At 39.6% G+C, this 19,144-nt stretch overlaps 1 protein-coding gene across 10 annotated transcripts in view; it reads right to left on the bottom strand.

Moving 5' to 3' along the window:
* Positions 1 to 19,144, bottom strand: part of LOC129763487 (ankyrin repeat and KH domain-containing protein mask) — a 74,571-nt gene that overhangs the window by 25,686 nt on the left and 29,741 nt on the right. For 8 of the 10 annotated variants that reach the window (XM_055762600.1, XM_055762603.1, XM_055762604.1 and 5 more), the window contains 2 exons: positions 3,128 to 3,263; positions 2,879 to 3,040 (listed from right to left, as the gene is read on the bottom strand). In XM_055762600.1, the coding sequence (XP_055618575.1) occupies positions 2,879 to 3,040; positions 3,128 to 3,263 (298 nt within the window). The remainder of the gene's footprint in view (positions 1 to 2,878; positions 3,041 to 3,127; positions 3,264 to 19,144) is intronic. The other 2 variants (XM_055762606.1, XM_055762607.1) reach the window with 1 other exon arrangement.

The following is a 19,144-nucleotide window of genomic DNA, read 5'->3' as shown; positions in this document are numbered from 1 at the left end:
TTACCGCACAACGTTGTTCAATTTTTAACTTCGTGTCACACATAGTGTAGACTTCGGAGACATTTCTGAATGCGGAGTTTATACCAATAGGAAGCAGCATTTATTATTATTATATTACCTTTTTCAGATCAATGTAATTGTATTGACTTGGTATTTAGTAATGCACCGTGTCAAGAAAATAAAACCTCACTGAAACACGATACACATTCGACATTCGACACTGAAAAAAACTCACATCTCTCACACCGAATCTGAAGATGGTCTGCGGAATATTAACTTAAGACGATGCAGAGTAAAAACTCGTCCACCGACGCTAGTGAATAGTACACGAAGTATTACAACGATTTGGAAACTGAAAACAGAATCAACAACAACGTTCGCAGAAGAAGATTGATCGCGAGACAAGAAAACTGATGAATGAAAAGCTCAAGGCCCAATCCCAGAAAAAGAGCAAGAAAAGAAACAAAATCACTACAGATAATTTGTAACTACCTATTGGCATATTTAATTATTTTGATAAATAACGTTTATCTTCTCCATTTTTCTATCAAATCTCTCCCGCGAAATAGGGATTTCTCAGGACGAGTATCTTTTGATGGGTCATACATCAAACATACAATGCGAACATTGGTTGTGTTATTTAACAATGTTTGTCAATTGATGGGCTTAGACTGTTTGCGCCGATAGGGAATTTTGTGCACCCCAAACGTGATCCACACAACACTACCATAGCTCACATAGTGATCACGTATCTCGAGGGATAATCTGCTTTTCTTTCTCTGTTGAGGCGGTGCGTATGGGGACACGCTGTTGTTTTTATGCTTTGCTTAGAACGAACGAAGACAAAGCGGGCGCTAGAATTTGATGTGTATGTGTGTGTGTGTATTGAATGAGACGCGCATCACACAAGTGAGAAGAAATGTTTAGTATCTGAGTTCTGCGCCGGGTACATTTTGCGCTGTCGTGCTTATGAATTTTGTGCTCTTCGCACCAAGAAAGAATAAGAGTTTTCTTTGAGCGCGCGCTGATGAAAAGTAAACTCAAGCGCAGCGCTGAGTTTGTTTTCTGAAGACTGAATTTAGTAAATGCAAATCGTTTTTTCTTCATGAAAATCACATATAATCGATACGAGTTTGGGTTTGTTGAAAAGCCCCAAATCTCTAGTTGCTAATACTTCCATAAGACGTTGAAATTATTCAAATTTTTATGTTTCTTAACCATTTTCCTCAAAGAGGAATTATTATCATGGTTTGACCACCTCTGATCATAGTTTGTCCAAAAAATGATCATGGTTTGTCCGGTTTAGAAATCACCATTTTTGAATGAGAACATTCGAATTCTCAATTCGATGTTGCATTTATCATTGCTTGAGTTTACTGGCATCATATTGATCCATTCATAATTTAGGCTCTTTCAGAATATTGCCTTTTCTTTGGCATTTCAAACGTGTTCACCTCAACACACTCAACACAGAGAAACTTTATTTCTGCTATGCGCGAAGAGCACAATAAACAAACTGCAGGCGCGTCAAGCGGTTGCCATAGAAATCATGTGGACAAAACAACATTATTGAATTAGACAACTCATGATCAGAATGAGTTCATCAAAATGCGTTAATTTAATGGTTTAGCTATGTAAATTTGATACAAATGGTGTGCAAGAATGATGTTTACAATATGTGTAAGTGTTATAATACAGAAAAGGTTTGAATACGTGCGAAATAATCATCTGGTGATTAATTAAAAGATAGTTCGCATTGACATCAATAGATGGTGTATTTTATAATCCTTTAAAACATGTGATTCCGTAGAAATATACTATAAAACTACTGTAAATCATGAAAAAGACAATTTTATTTATATGGTTTGAAACATTTGAATACCCGATTTGACAAAGGTGTACTGAATTAGGTGTGACAAACCATGATCATACTTTCGGCTGGGCAAACCAAAATCATTTACCTTATACGATATGAGGGGCTTAGAATGAAAGGGGTGTAAGTGATTTGATCGATTTCTCTACATCGATTCTCTCTTTTGGTCATAAATTAGCTGTAAATACATTCCGTACTGTATTTGGCAATGTGGAAGATAGGTCAGAACCTCATCTATCGGACTCTATAGCAAACTTAAATTGGAACGTTTTTGCAGTTGAGTTATTTACTAAAGAAAAAGTTGATGAAGAGAAATCGATCAAGTCACTTAAACCCTTGCATTCTAATCCCCTCATATATTTTCAGGTTTTCGCGATTGTTGCGTTAAAGCTAGAATGAAAAAAAAACTAAGGAGACTCTGGAATCCCTTCTAACTACTGTCAAAGAAGTAGAAAAATTGTTACGATGTGGCGAACAACAAATCAATGCAATTTTGGCATTCCGCAGCGTAGCAAAATTCCACATTGCGCTTGCACTTGTCATAGCAATGTAGGTCTTGGCCCCATCAAATTTGACAGAACGGATGGTTTCTTCGAGAAAATGTTGATAGATCATTATTTCCACACAACAACTCAAATGGATATTTTCAGAGAGAAAACAGTCGCTATGAGGTATCCCTTCGAAATTTCTAGTCTGGTAACATTCTTGATTCCACAAAGAAATATAGAGATCTTGAAACAAAAACATCTCCGAATTGACAGGAAGACAAATTCGTCTCCAGCAAGTGCCCAATCACCATGCGTACGGCGGATGCGATATGTCGCTACTGTAGGCACTTCCATCCGGAGCATTATCGACCCCGCAATGCAACATTCGCCCGAATACATTTAGTGCCCCGAAGAGATTTACCGCCCATCGTTCCCTCTTCAACGTATCAAGAGACCATCTGCCTTTCGGCCGCCCGTGCGCTTCACCCAAAGCTGAGCCAAGTCAAGTAAATCATACCTGCTGCTTCCAGCAGAGCTTCGAGGCGGGCTTTTTTATCGTGAGGTCCGCCTCCGCCACCTCCACCGCCACCAGCACTGTCTTCGTGATCGATTTCATCGTCCAGAAGAAACTTGCCCGTGACCACCGTACTGGGAATATCATCGTCATCTTCCTCATCATCTGCAATAGTAAGCTTGAGTTGAGCACACACACATTCTTCCTCGTGAACCTACGGTTGATTTGTAGCACAGGCACAGAGCCCCTTACCTTCCGAGTCCTCGTTATCATCGGCGTCGTTGTCGCAACTGTCCGACTCATCCATATCGACGTCGTTCTCGCAGCTGTCCGAACACTCCGTCTCTGGAATTTCGATCGATTGCTGATCTAGGGGAAATGAGTCAACCTGGAATATGAAGTGAAAATTCAATCAATAAAGGACGAACTTGCGCGCGTTGGGAAGGCTATATTTTTAATACATATAGGTTCATATAGGCAGTGAAAGCGCTTCGTAATTGATATATCCGGCAAGAATGCAAAAAGACAACACACAAATAAAAACAAACACACATACACGCGCACCACAAATCATCAATCAACCCCTTCGTACTCTGAATAACACCTCAGGGAGCAGGACATGGAACAGAACATATTACACTCGTGTGTTTGCACCTCGCACCTTTTGTTGAGGTGGAGGAGTACGATACAAGATTCGCCACGTTGCTCTCTTATTGGCGTTATCTTGAGAGGATGGAGAAATAGCACCTTTTCCGTCTGCTAAAAAAAAGGAAATGAAAAATTGCATTTGGGAGAGCAACTTTTCATGTAATAAGAACCGGGATGAAAATCTTCCTGGATGTATGAGAAATAGGGCTGCGGTTCTGTTGCGGAACAAGAAATGAATATTGAAGGAAATTTGAGCAAACGACTCAAACTTTCTTACTCCATGACGGGAATACACGGGAAACTCGTCAGAGGGATCGATTGTTGATAGGAATGAGATACATGCTCTTCACAATACATGTGGAGATACGGAGAGCAAAAACGATCATAGAGGGCCTTTTTCCCGTATAGAGGAACTGGGGGTAAGCTCGTCACTGGGGGACCCTTGAGTTTTACTGGAAAACTCTTATTAACTATGTTTTCGAACACTGTACAGTATTAGTATTTATTAGTTAGTGTTTATTATTTAGAAATACGTTTCAAATCTTTTTTCGTTGTTCTACAGTTTGTCCCGTGGATTGTTAACTATCACTGTTGTTCGAGTTGAGTTAGGTGCAAGCAATAAATTAATAGAAATAGTCTTCTTAAAAAATGTATGCTGTTGGAGTAAGACCGTCACCCTTTGAGTGGAGTAAGCTCGGCATGGCTTCCAGTTAGTTGAAGGTTATTGGGACATATTTTCCTTCTATTCCAGATGCCTCGCAGCTCCCAAAGGAATCGAATTGTGCGAGTGGGTCCCAGGAGAAACTAGCCCTTGCAAGAGGCTATTCGCTGGTGGATTTTCTGCCAAACGTGCTTCCAAGACTTTGGAATTCCCAGGGCTACATTACAGGATCACGTTTTGTGAAAGGTGGTAAGCTCGAAACTAGGACCTAGATTCCATCGAACTTGTAATTGAATTGTGGTGTGGTTTGAGGTGCCGCATGATAGATTTGCCTTATGTCAAATTCCTTTGTTTTCCATATTCCATGTTCACCGGAGATTGCTCCGACTATATCTCCGGAATCAGTTGAGCGATTCGAACCATAGTGCCTGATTACGAACGTCACTTCACGGTGAAAACGGAATAACATGCATACAAATTGCATACAATTCATTTCGTTTTCACCATGAAGTGACGTTCGTGATCAGGCCCATATTCGATAGCGACATCTAGAATTAGAATACCTCCCATTTGATGGTCGCCACATTCAAACTGGCTCAGCTGGTGTTAAGTATATATATTGACAAATTGAGGGTGCCGGTGTTACCCCCCTGGGGTGCCGGTTTCACCCGCACTGGTTGGTGAACTCTGTTTTTATGTCAGCTTTGAAAATTGACTATTACTTGCAATATTGCCGTTTAAAAGCACTGATATTTCTTATATCTCATGGAAAATGAATCTAGACAATGATTCTGTGAGGGAAACATAACAATGTGTTCTCAGATCTCACAAAACAATATTTTCTCCTATGGGGTTTACCCCCAGTTCCCCTACACTTCACGGTGAAAACGAAATGAACGGCACGCCATTGAACTACGTTTTACGAAAAAGTGAAGCGTCAAAGATGATACAGTAACGGCTTGACTATATCACTGGGCATTTTTTTCACGTCTCGTTTATATCACTCTCAAATTTATCACTGAAAATGTTAGAAATAATACTAGAGTTCAGTTCTTCGTTAAATTACTGAACGAAACTTGAGAACTAAGGAGAGAAAAATATTTTGAAGCAATCATGCCTTAATGTAGTGATAAGTGGTATTCACGGAGCTTGTGGAAAATTTTCTTACTGGGTAATTTTGTTATTTGTAATTTTAAGTCTCTCTTACCACTTTAATAATTTCAAAATCAACAACTATGGATGATTTGTAACAACTTCTTCTTTGATTGTGTCCAATGAGATACGCGACCTGTGTTGTTTTCCAAGTTTGACCCGCGGCCAGTAGTGGAGTTCTTTCATTTCGTCAACTGTTGAGGTTTCGTTCCAAGGTAGTCAGTGATACATTTTTTGTTTGTGATAGCTTATGCAAATTGAAATTTATATTTGATTGATTTGTAGCTAAAAGAATGCAAGATAAGCTAATCAAAAAGATCGTCCAAACAGCCAATAGACTTATTCAGTATAAATTTAAATATTTTTTAAATGTAGCTTGTTTATTTTTAACGGTGTCAAATATTCGAATGCTGTAGAAAACGAAAACTTCACGTGACTGGAGCAACGAGAACTGACCAATAGCACATTTTTCCTAAAGTGATTCACTTGCAAGCTGAGAAGTTTGCACCTAATTTTAGAGTGCCTGCATGCGTCAAGTTCAGTGGTGTGTTAATTTTGAAAAGACGTCCAGCCAAATATAATACTTGAAGCCTTCAAACCATCAAGTATTGTATGTGACGAAAAGTTTTTGGTAAATTTTTGGGATATGGATAATTTAAAGATACATTTTTTATTCATTTTGTTCATTTAACCCATTGGCTCATCTGGTGTTACTTTATTTAACTATTTGATAAGTGTAACAATAAACCTAAGAAATCATTACAATTTTTTTATCGTAGGACTACGTCTATCAGTAATAGTATCAAATCAGAAACCTTTTTTTTATTGAATAGACATAGAAAATGCAGCGTTCGTTCTACGGACAAGATGGATAGAGAAAATATTACAATTTGAGCTCCTTCCGTTCTTAATTTATCGAGAATGAACAAGCTATTCGCGGTGAAATTTTAAATCCTCTATAATTCAAACCATGATCATCACCATTATAGTTACAGTCGTGCTCCAACTAGCAGATAGCTGTCTTTCTCAATGCTGATGTCAGACACAGCTATTTTGTTCGATACAGAGGAAGAATGGAAAGTAGTAGCTCAGTGCAGTGCCGTATCAATTTTCATGCCGTATACTGCCGTAATTTCGCAAAGTGACGCAAGCGCCAAAATTGTCATTTTACGTTTTTTGTTATAGATCGATAAAGAATACCAAATCCTTTCAAACAATTGTGAAGTTTTACAGAAATGTGGAAAAATGACCCCGTAAAAGCTTGAAAACAGTTTGGCGCAAGCGCCAATTCCACTGTGATGTGGCGCAAGCGCCATTTCCCCTATGATGTGACGTAATTTGATTGTGATGCGATGTGATTTCTTTATCTGTTCTGATAGCGTAGGATGAACGAGCATGGACAGCAAATTTCACATAACAACATCTTCCGTAATGAACGTTTAGCATAATAAAAGTCACATACCTTCTTTCTTGTAAAAAATACTTTTCCGAAAAGCTCGTCATGCCAATGCTACTTTTATAATAGCAATTCTGTTTTAGAACTACAAATCATGTACTAAGTAGCTCATAAGATCATGTACTTTAAATTCATAGATCAAACCCAGCTTAACGGAATAATTTTTCCTGCTGTTCTCACATATAGCACATAAAGATTAGAACTAAATAGTTCAAACTCAACAATTTAATTGTTGATTACTACGATAATATGTAGTGTCTTTTTTCTTCAGGCATCGAGGGACAAAGCTTCTTGACGATGTTTACTTTTCTCGCCTGCTAAATTCTTCTTTCGAATAAATTGAGGCTGAGTGTTGATTGAATGGTAAATGTCGGATTTGGTGAACAGCTGCACTCTTCTAAATGCTTCATCGAAACGCATCTTGTAACAAAACTCAAAACATCCTCGCGTAAACTGTATCTGTTTTATATCGGATAATTTCGGACGGCATTATCTTATTTAACACGGATGGTTTCAATTGCATTTCGAATTCGAAAAAAAAGGTGCTGTCCAAAATTATTGCGATCGGGTTCTCAACTACGTTAATCTGCTTGACGCATGCTACTAATTCGGAAAAGTGTGTGGATTCTTCTCCCTGATGCTTCCTCATGCTTCGCTCAACGGCGGCATGTTGTAGAAAATAATTGGAAATAGATTCTTGCATACTTTGATGGATGAACGCCAATCGGTTGTGGAAACAGCGATTTAAATTTGCTGTTTCCACAACAAGCTGGCGTTGGTGGCAAAGCTTAGCTAAAACTACATTTTTTCAAAAATCAACCCGATGGCAATGTTTTTCCATCAACAGTACACATTTTGTACAGATAAGATTTTCGTAATGTACGCGTATGCTGATTATACATGTAATTTTACAAAAAGTCTCGTACTGAAAGTTCTTCCCTCTGGCGCTTGCGTCACTTTGCGAAATTACGGCAGTATAGGGGATAGTACTTTTGTATCTTTAGATCATTTCTGCATCTGCATTAACTAGAGTGTAAATTGAAAATTTCGAAAACGAGAGCGTTACATTCGGGGTGCAAGGAATTGAACGTTAACTCCTCTTTGCCGGCTTAGAGAGGTGGTATGACAATCACTTTCGAAAGATAAAAGGTCTACATGAGTGATATTTGTAATTAAATTACCGCACATTTCCATAGCTCGAAATCTGCGTTGAAACCAAACTATTGAAATCACAAAAAAATCTATAAATAATGGGGAAATTAAAAAAAATATCTAGAAATATGCTTCAAACTCCATCGAAGTCAAGATTGGTCAGTCGTGAAAGCACTGTAAACATTTTGCTGACCCCGGCCAACCGCAGTTTCTCTTTTGCTACCGTGTTTAACCCTCCTGTACTCGCGTGCAAAATCGTAACACGTATACTCGGGCACGGTGTCACAGACCGAAAATTGAACTTCTCTGTAATGGTGCCATTGTGCATTTTTCAGGCTTTATTGGCATTTATTTGAAGAAGAGGGTATGATTGAATGAAAAAAATCCAAAACATATGTTTTCTTCTTTATTGTTTTTTTTTTATCTCATTTATTTATTTATTAGGCCGGGTTTTAATCGTGTACATGTACATATGTTTATGTTTCTATAAATTGTAAATTACACAGTAGTTAGTAGTAGCCATTTAGGCGTTAAGTATTCTGTTCCATTACATTATGGTAAATCTCACAGTAGTAGCCATTTAGGCATAAGGGTATTCTTTCTGTTCTTCCATTGTTCAGCAGACCGGACAGCGAAGACAGTTGATATTGATCATTGTTGAGTTATTTTTAGAACAGCAGTCCGATGTGTCTTGCAGAGCAGAGCATTGTATGGATGAATCGATCTCATTTCGACCGTGGATCGATTTCCATCGCTGATGATGGTTGCGTGGACGTAGTTATTCTATAACAACACAAAGATGGTCAATTGAGGGCCCTGAGTTTGAACCTTTATTGTTTTAATAGTCATCTAATTCAGCCTCATCAAAATAGAGTAATTTTTGATACTCCAACACAAATAACGAAATTCGAATTTTTCACTATTATTAATCAAAAGTAAGCAACTGAATATAATTCGTGGAAGTATAAAAAGCTATAAAATATCATAAAAACGTATTAATCGATTGTGGGTTCATTGGAGTAAGAATCAGAGCATGGCATAACTGCATGCTCGAAACAAACATATTTTTTTACATTTCATGCAGTTGTTGCGTATTTTTCGGGTCTTTTATCGAAGAGAAGAATGTATAACGACCATCTAGGTAATTACCAGATGATAAAGTTTCTGGAATATAAATTTTGCATATTTCTAATATTCTTTGTCTCTGTTTTCTTGGTAAACTAAGAATTAATGTCCTTTTTTAGGTGGGGCATAAAAAGATGATATAAAAGGATTTCTAGGAACTTCCTTTTCTTTTTCTTGTTTTCTTGTCGATATTGTCCATTATAAAAAAATATCCCCGAAACTGTAGCTGTTGAAAATTACCATAAGCTACCGATTAGTTTATAGTTTACTGTTTACAATTCTTCCGCAAGTGAAATTCTTTCACAAGTGTGTATATGTATGACCATTATATTTGGCGAATAACTATACTATAATATCAAACGAATATATAACGAAATATCGACGAATAGATAATATATGGATCCGTTTAATCCAGTTACAAAAGGGACTGAAATCAAATTAGAATCGTCCGGTAATGATCTTATGCATTATATTTAATAAATATTCCACGGCACTAAAATTAATTTAAACATTTCATTCAACAATATTCTAGAATATGAAAAAAGGCACTTGTCCAAAAAAGTTACTCCCTGTACTCGCGTCGGTGTGTCAGACCGAAAGTGTTAAAAAAGTGACACACGTCCCATTTGTACCAACACATGCGATACACTGAACGATGACGAACGACGAATAACGAAGCTAGAGAGAATCGCAAAGTCATAGTGTTGATATTTTCTGAGAAATGAATGAATTATTGATTTCTCGGTTTGACAGACCAATGCGCGAGTATAGGAGTGTTAATGAACGTAACTTTTTTTCGCAGAATGCATTCTTAGAATACGCGCAAAGTAAGCATAGTGCAGAGCTTGCACTGACAGGCAAAATCAAAGTAGAAGAGAAATACTAAATAGGACGTACCGCGTTGGCTTCCATACCGTTATGTGGAGATTTGTTATGTATGATTAAATAACACGTACGACTTGTTGATTTTATGCGTTATCTAATAGATAACGATAGGGAACAAATATCTTCTTCTAGCACGAAAAGAATATCCCCGATGCATAGTGAGTGCATTACGTGCATTGGCAATAAGGTCACAAATCTCGTGTATTGTTCTCACGACAAGAATGATTCATGAATCACCCATCTTGAACTGCGTCTACAAAATCACGCAAACAGATCGATACTTTTTGGTGCTACCGAAATCTTTGACCGATGAGTTATTTTAAAAATGTCGATGCATTCTACAATTATATCCGAAGTAAATAAAAACGAATTGTTTCTTGTATTTTTTTTTGCAGAGAAAGAGCTTCTGTGAATTTGTTCAAATTTATTGGTGTAATGATAATGATAATATGCATTCGCCTCTATCCTTGAATAAGACCAATTTGGAAAACTAAACTAAACACTCGGCCTAAAAAAAGGCCATTTGGAAAAACTCGCTGCCACTGCCATCTGGTCGTTAGCAGGATGACTGATGAATCGTGAATGACTTATTATTGGTGATTTTTTCCGATCGATCAAATCTTTTTCTTGAATTCGATCATTGTGTCCGGGCTAAAAGGTGTGAAGAAATTTCAATCCGGGTGTGAAGAAAATACTTTTCGGCTGTGTGGAAAACTGGAGGTGAAAATTTGCACCACACCCGATTCGGTTCGGATTTTCTGTTGCCGTTCGAAATATGTTTTGGAGTTTGTAATTTTACTAATAGATACTGAAAAACTACTTTGGTATTCAGTAAGTTCAGTGTTTCAGCGCCGCTCTAGATAGCGAGCATTCAACAGTGGATGTAAATTCTCAAATCTGCCCAAATTGGCGTTTCATTGCCTCGCGTGCCTCTCATTCAGTGAAATAATTCTTCCTTCGCCTTTGTCAGTGCTACCAAATGTTGGTAATGACGAGTTTTGGTAATGTGATAACGAAAAATAAATTTTAGGCGGGACGAAGTTTGCCGAATCAGCTGGTAAATTAATATATTATTTGAGTGGTGAGCAGAGAGAGACGTCCATAAAAGAATCTAAAAATTAGTATGTGAAACGGAACAAATAAAACTGTAACCAATTACACGAACCAACTACAACAATCGCGCTCTGCTGCTGCTGCTACTACTACTGGAAACGGGGTTGTATTTTGCAAAACGCACCAAATTGAAGGGTTGCGCCAAAGCAGAATAAAGAGCTAAAACGAAAAAAAGGTTGGCATTTGCCAAAGAGACGCGCGACTCGCAAATTGATCGGCAAAATAAACTTATCGAGTGAAATCGGTACAGCGGTACGAACTGACGAGAAACCGTGACCGCAAATATTGCGTGGGTAGGGTAATTAGATTCAATTATCGGTCAAAGTCTAGCGCAGCTGAACACAAACCGTTGTAACATTCCCAAGAATGTTACGGACACAGAGGTGTCCATCAAACAGCAATTGGATGGTTCAGTTACATGGAGTGCCGCGTCGAAGGGAGCAGCTCTGAACAGCACAAACTTTCTCTCCTTTCTGCTGCTACCACAAACTGTGTTCAACACTAGGGGCACAGTAAATCACATATCAGGTACCATGTCGTGGCGGCACGAATACTCGTATTCTAATTAACATTCATGGGAACGCATCATTTAGGGCCCCAACATGACGCCATCCCCAATACTTTGAACCAACGAAAAGTTGGTTCATGTGGGCCGTGGAGACGTCGCCTTACGGCGGGTGGCAGCTCACGTATCGATTCTTGCTGGTTTCGTTGAAGGTTCTTTGGTGGCACCCGTCCTTGATCGACACAAGGCACCAGGCGCAATGCGTGTCAGACGGGTAATCAAATCTCGAGCTCACCAAGTTCAGGATTATACAGGCAAATGAGAAACACTGGTGACGCGAGTACTACTTATAGCCCTCAAAACTCCTCTCTCTCAGGTGGATTCGGGCGAGTGCATGTCTCCTTGTGGATTAATTAACGGAATTGAATTCATTATTCTTCGCGCTAGCGGATTATAACCTGGGGGATTTTGATTTCTGGAGGGGACCAAGCCCTACGCAAAAGTTGTTCATAGTAATACTGCAACATTGAAGCAAGAATTAGATTGTTATAATTAGAATGTTAGTGTAGCAAATGAACCCCCTCCAGTGGTCTTGTTTCCCGGCGATGACTTGTGCGAATGTAAACCCAATTTGACATAGATTTTAGCTTTTTCCCACTCGAATGAATATCGATCGCTTTGCCGATTTGGGCAACGATTAATCGAATGCAACTCAACATTTCTACCCTGGCGAGACAAGGAGAGCCAATTCGCGTATTAGATTAGTCATCATAGAAATTACCGATCCCCGACGCGTAACGTAACTACTTCTTGGGCGCACGTAACGGTTCCCCCGAGGACGACGGCCGCAGGTATTAAATGTCTGTTGCATGTTCGTCTCCTTCTCCGAGTTGTGTTGTGTTTGTCTGCAGTTCCAAGTGACAGCTTCGCAGCGAAACCAAGCGACATGTAATTATCTGTAGCATTGGTGAGTGAAATGGGAAACGATGTCTAAGCCATGCCAAAAAGACTTCTTTTCACCTTATTTTATATATGACGGATTTCACGCCAACTCGTCTGTGGGATTGGCATGACCCTCTCAGAACTTAAAGAAACTTTCTGAGCGTGAAGACATTACCCAATTAAGCAATTTTGCATGCATAGTTTTCCGAAAATTTATTTAGACTAACATATGGAAAGAGACAAATATTTTTGATTATTTTGACAAAAATAAGGGATGGAAGAGTTTCAGGAAAATAATAAAGTCCTCAGAAAAAAATACTGATAAAATATTTTTTTCAACCCTACACTGAAAAAAATCGATTTTTAAAACTTATAGTCCATTTTCTCAAAATGGTCATCTCAGATTTTAATGAGATGGTAAATAAATAGTAGATAAATATGTTCCCTACAACTCTTCAATACATCGCAACTTCTGCATATTTAAAGCAAAAAAGTTTTTCTTACAAAAACTTTTTCAAGATTTTTTCTCGAAAATTTTCTATTTTTTTCTGAGTGTACATTAGGGTGCAAATGAAAATGGTCATATAGAATTTCAAAATGCTACCCCATAAAAAAGTTCACCACCTCGGAAAAACACCCTATGCAAAATATCAGCTGAATCAGACTTAAGGGGGGACTCCTGTCTGAAAGGTCGGAAAATAAAGAATTTTCGTGAATATTTTTCGGATGTTACGAATAAAGTGAAATGTTCGTGTATTTTGGTTATCGTTTAAGGTATATTTGAAGATGTAAGGAAATCGGGGTTTTCAAAAATTTGTTGAAAATGTCTTAAAATTGCATGAACTGTCTACTGTCATCTCGAAAAACTTTTTTTTTTGTCAAAAATCGACACTTCGGGACTTCTCTCTTTTTTTCGGAATACGAGGCAAAACGTATGGTTTAGGGTGCCAACGAAAATTATATTCTCGATTTTTCATATCGAAATTCGTGCGAAATGTTGGTTTACACGATAAAATACCCAATGCAAAATATTAGCTCAATCGAATTTCATTTAGTAGTGTCGCAGATGTTAATTTTTTTTGTAAATCGAAAAATCACTGGAAATCGAGGTTTTAAAAAATATTTGTTTATGCCAAATGTCCTGTAATTGCACAAAACATCAATATTTACTGATATCTCGGAAAAATGTTTTTTTTTGTAAAAAAAATGTTGACGCTCGTCGTCTTTGAGCTTGAGGTTGAGTAGATTGCACATTTCGTAGTTGCTCTCCGTGATTGACCTGAACCAGCGAAATTGCACCCTAGAGAACTCTTGTATAATCAATAAGAACGAGAATATGTTACGTTATTCATGGCGCGTATTCTCTATAGAACTCCATCTTGGCAACTCTGTTGTGTGTTGTAGTTGTGTTTCTCTGTTGTCTTCAAACAATCATCATTTTCATCGAAATTCTCATCCCGTACTTGCTCTGCGCCACGTCATATCATCCACAACCGCTTGAATCTTCCGCCACCATAGTTAGTTGCACCCCGCAGTCAGGTAGGATTAGCGAATCAATCATATTCCGAGCTGGCTAGAGTGTTGGTCTGAGAGAAAAGCCCGTCGCCATTGCCCGTACCGAATACCTCCCACCTCGCCGCTCTCCTTCTGCACTGTTATTGCAACTCTGTGGTGTGTGTTCGACCGCCGAAATCAAAACAACATCTTTGCCGAAATATAAACAACACCTCAGCCGAAATATAAACAACACCTCAGCCGAACAACAAACAAAACAGCTCCGCCGAACAACAAACAAAACAGCTCCGCTGATTATTGTACTGTAAACCCGTACACCTGTACCGACCGAGACAATACACGCCACCTGCTGCTGCTCTTGTTCTCATTTCGTTACCCGAAACATCCTGCCAGAGTCCCAACCAGATCATTCTTTTCTCATTCCGCTTCGATTCATTGCCATCGTTTTCGCCATCGAAAAACAAGAAGGTAAACATTCCGAGCATCATTACCTCTCGCGTGAGCCTGTGTGAGTATTAACCACCACGAAACAGCCACTTTCATATCTGTCAAGACCAGTGTTGCCAGTTTATCCACTATAAAAATACGTTGTTACACTGTAACGCTTGGGTGACGCTTCGAATTTACGATGGAAATTTGCAATAGCTGTGCGAAGTCTATGACCACGAATGAAGTTGTTTGCGGCGGTTTTTGCAAAGCAGCTTTCCACTATAAGTGTGCTCATTTATCTGAAACGTTTTATAAAGACATTTGTGGAAACTCAGCTGTTTTCTGGCTCTGCAAAGGATGTACCGATTTGATGAAGAACGCTCGCTTTAAAAATGCTATGTCGTCGACAAATGCAGCCAACCTGGAACTGAGAGAAACATATCTAAAGGTGGTTGACGAGCTGAAGGTAGAGATAAAAACCAGTCTAATCGCTGAGTTGAAGCAAGAAATTCAAGGGGGCTTCAACAAATTATCTCCAGCTGCGCTCTCACCAGTTCCACGTTATCTACAATTTAGGGCCCACACCACCACCCCTAAGCGCATACGCGACGAGGACGCCTCGGAGCCAAATGATCAGCCAGCAAAGATTTTTCGTGGAACTGGACAATTCGCAGGCAGCACCTTCAATGGATCAACAGCAAGGTCCAATGACAAGTTCGAGGTGTACTTAACTAGAATATCACCTGAAGTGTCCGAGTCCGACATTCAAAATCTCGCTAAGGAATGCTTGCAAACAGAGGATATCGTTGCGAAATCATTGATTCCAAAAGGAAAACTGCCATCATCACTATCATTCGTGTCTTTCAAAGTGAGTATTCCTAAGAATCTCAAATCCAAAGCAATGGATCCTGCCACATGGCCACAAGGAATAGAATTTCGAGAGTTTATCAGCAATGATTGTAATGTTCGGCATTTTTGGAAACCTACGCAGCGTCTCGATCCAGGAGCAACCTCCCCGAATCTGCTGCAACACCAGCCCAATCAACAAGTTCCATTATAGATATAAATCCATCCGATACCCGCAATCCCCCTTCAGGCTCTTCTGACGTTTGCTCTAAATACTTGACGATATACTACCAAAATGTTAGAGGCATCCGTACTAAAACGCGGGAACTATTTCTCAAGCTATCGTCCTGCGACTATGATGTTGTTGTACTCACAGAAACATGGTTACGCCCGGACATCAATAACGCTGAGCTAGCTTCAACATACAGCATTTTTCGATGCGATCGGAGTACTGCCACCAGCGGCCTTCAACGCGGCGGGGGAGTTTTGATTGCAGTTAAAGTCTCTATGAATTGTAGTTCGGTTACTCTGGAAGACTGCAGTAATCTCGAACAAGCCGTCGTTCGCATAAAGCTCTTGAACTCAACGATCTACGTATGCGGAATTTACCTCCGACCCAACTCGCAACCGTCGTTGTATTCTGCACATTCCGAGGCAATTCAACAGCTTCGCGAACGTATCTCGGATTCTGACAAGATTGTCGTAGTCGGCGATTACAATCTACCTCGTCTAATATGGGAGAAAGACGACGATGTCAAGGGTTTGCTGCCATCAAACGCATCCTCTGAACAAGAGATCGTGCTAATCGAAACCTTGGTTGCTTCGGGTTTACACCAAATCAATAGCCTGTTGAATTCAAATGGTCGGATACTTGATCTAGCATTCGTGGACGAGCCAAGTGACGTTGAATTGATTGAACCGCCTTCAGCTCTCCTCAAACTCGACAACCACCACATGCCGTTCGTTCTTCGTATTGATGTTGACGACTTTCTTATGCAGTTTCCTGGAAGCCTGAACGACACTGACAAATACGATTTTCGACGATGCGACTATGCGGAGCTGAACACTGCAATTTCCGCTGTTAACTGGGACATGATTTTCAACGGCCTTGACACAGACGAAATGGTATGTTCATTTTATGACAAAGTGTATAAAATTTTGGATCAGTTAGTTCCGCGTAGACGGTGCAGACAGCATTCTCACAAGCATCCTTGGTGGACATCCGAGCTGCAACAACTTCGCAACGTTGTTCGAAAATCTCGGAAACGCTTTTTCCGAGTAAGGACAGATGATAATCGCAATCATCTTCGTTCAATTGAAACCTTGTACAACGAATGCCAGATTGCATCGTTTCGTGATTACATTGCTCACTTGGAGATGACCGCGAAGCAAAATCCCTCTGCTTTTTGGATGCACGTTCGCAATCGTAAACGGTGTAAGCAATTCCCCGCTGAGATGACGTTAAGGGACAAGACTGCTGATTCTCCGAACGGTGTAGCTAATTTGTTCGCTGATTTTTTCGAAAGTGTGTATAGCACTAACTCACCAGCTTTTTCACCTGTCAGCATCAGAGACTGCCCTACGTTGAATGTGAATCTACCACTTTTCAACATAACGCAATTCGAAATTTGGACTATTTTGAATAAACTCGACGCTTCCAAGGGACCCGGGAGCGACAATCTTCCACCGTTGTTCCTGAAGGAATGTGCGGAGTCTCTGAAAAAGCCACTGTCAACGATTTTCAATAAGTCGCTTCGTCACAGTGTTTTCCCGAAGCTATGGAAGACAGCTTCTATCTGCCCGATATTTAAAACAGATTCGAATCACCTCGTGGAAAATTACCGTGGTATCTCCATTTTGTGTTGCCTGGCGAAAGTGTTAGAGGAATTAGTGCATAACGTTCTCTATTCAGCATCCCGAACAACTATCTCCGAATTTCAACATGGATTCGTAAAGAAGCGGTCAACCACAACAAACCTCATGGCGTTCACCAGCTTTATATCGTCTGAAATTGAGAAAAAGCAACAAGTAGACGCCATTTATTTCGATTTCTCGAAAGCGTTCGACAAAGTACCTCACGACCTCGCCATTACGAAACTTCGTCACCTGGGTTTCCCTCACTGGATCACAGAGTGGTTGCGTTCCTATCTGACTGAACGTAAGGCGTTCGTCAATATCAACGGTTCGCATTCTCGTGTGTTCCAAATTACATCCGGTGTGCCACAGGGCAGCGTGCTGGGGCCACTAATTTTCGTGCTGTTCGTGAACGATCTGTGCTTCCGATTGAAATCACGAAAGCTGCTTTACGCCGACGACCTGAAGATTTACAGATCCGTCGCATCTCACCTCGATTGCTGTGCACTTCAGGCCGATATTGATGAATTGCAAAAATGGTGCGTTGAGAACGGTATGGAGCTAAACGTGAAAAAGTGTAAGTCTATCGCATTTTCTCGCCGACAATCACGAATCGAATTCATGTACTCAATCGGGTCCGTACCCCTGGAGTGTGTTCTTTCCATCCGCGATCTCGGTGTGACCATCGACAACAAGCTTCGATTCAACGAACACATCAACCTAACAACTACCAAAGCGTTCTCAGTCCTAGGATTTGTTCGACGTAGTACCAGCAACTTCCAGGATATCTACGCCATGAAGACACTATACTGCTCATTAGTTCGTAGTATCTTGGAGTATGCGGTATGTGTGTGGGCTCCATTTCACACAACCCAAACAATCCGAATGGAGAGAGTGCAACGCAGCTTCATTCGTTACGCCCTTCGCTCATTACCGTGGTCTGACCCAACGAACATGCCCGATTATGAAAGCCGTTGTAGACTTATCGCTCTCGAAACGCTTGCCTCCAGACGATCCAATCTACAACGGGTTTTTGTCTTTGATTTGATTTCGGGAAACATCGACTGTCCATCTTTGTTGTCCAGTGTTTCGTTTTATGCACCTTCCCGTCAACTTCGTGAGCGTGACTTACTGTTCATTAGACGACATAGAACCTCTTATGGTCTCAATAATCCGTTGGATGTTTGTTTTCGTTTGTTCAACAGTGTTTGTGATGTATTTGAATTTGACATGTCTAAAAATGTATTTAAAAATAGGATTAAGGGCTATTAGGTTAAGATCAGTCTGTGGAATCGTTTTATAACATTCGAGACGTTGCAAATAAATATATCTTCGAAGGCGGAAAATCTCTAATATCTAAACACATAACCTAGCCTGAAATCTACACGAATTCATAAAATTACTAAACACACACTTCTTATAGCAGAAGGAAAACTACACACAAACGTAGTGCTGCGTTAGCACAACAAAATGACCCAAAACAATTGACATCTATTGAAAAATCGAATCAGGGCAAACACTGAATCAAAAATCTGGCATTCAATCGAAAATCGCAAAAATAGAATCGGTGAAGAACGGATTCTGAAATCACATATATGACATGAGGAATCTGAACGGGAAGACTGAAATTCATTCTCCGAAAAAATCTGTATGTAAAACTAAAAATCACGAATACTTTTCTGTATTTATATTCTATTGCAACTACACATACGGTTCTTTATGTTCGAAACTTTATGTGGAATCCTAATGTGCACTTTTACTTTTTCTACCCTACTAACAGCGGCGCTCGGATCAAGAACAATTTCCAGAGACTATATGTTAAACCCTAAAATCTTCCAGTTTTTTCAAATATCATCCAGTTTCATCCAGTTTTTATATGTGTGCTTCAGTTTTATCCATTTTATGTAAAATAAATTTAAAATGTATAAACAATACCCCTCACTCATCCTTCCTATCCCTGGCCCAATTTAGTTTTTTTTTGACATT

Source organism: Toxorhynchites rutilus, chromosome 1 (assembly GCF_029784135.1).
Source record: "Toxorhynchites rutilus septentrionalis strain SRP chromosome 1, ASM2978413v1, whole genome shotgun sequence".
NCBI lineage: Eukaryota > Metazoa > Arthropoda > Insecta > Diptera > Culicidae > Toxorhynchites > Toxorhynchites rutilus.
Note: the sequence above shows the minus strand (reverse complement) of the source record. Positions and strands in the feature narration are given on the sequence as shown.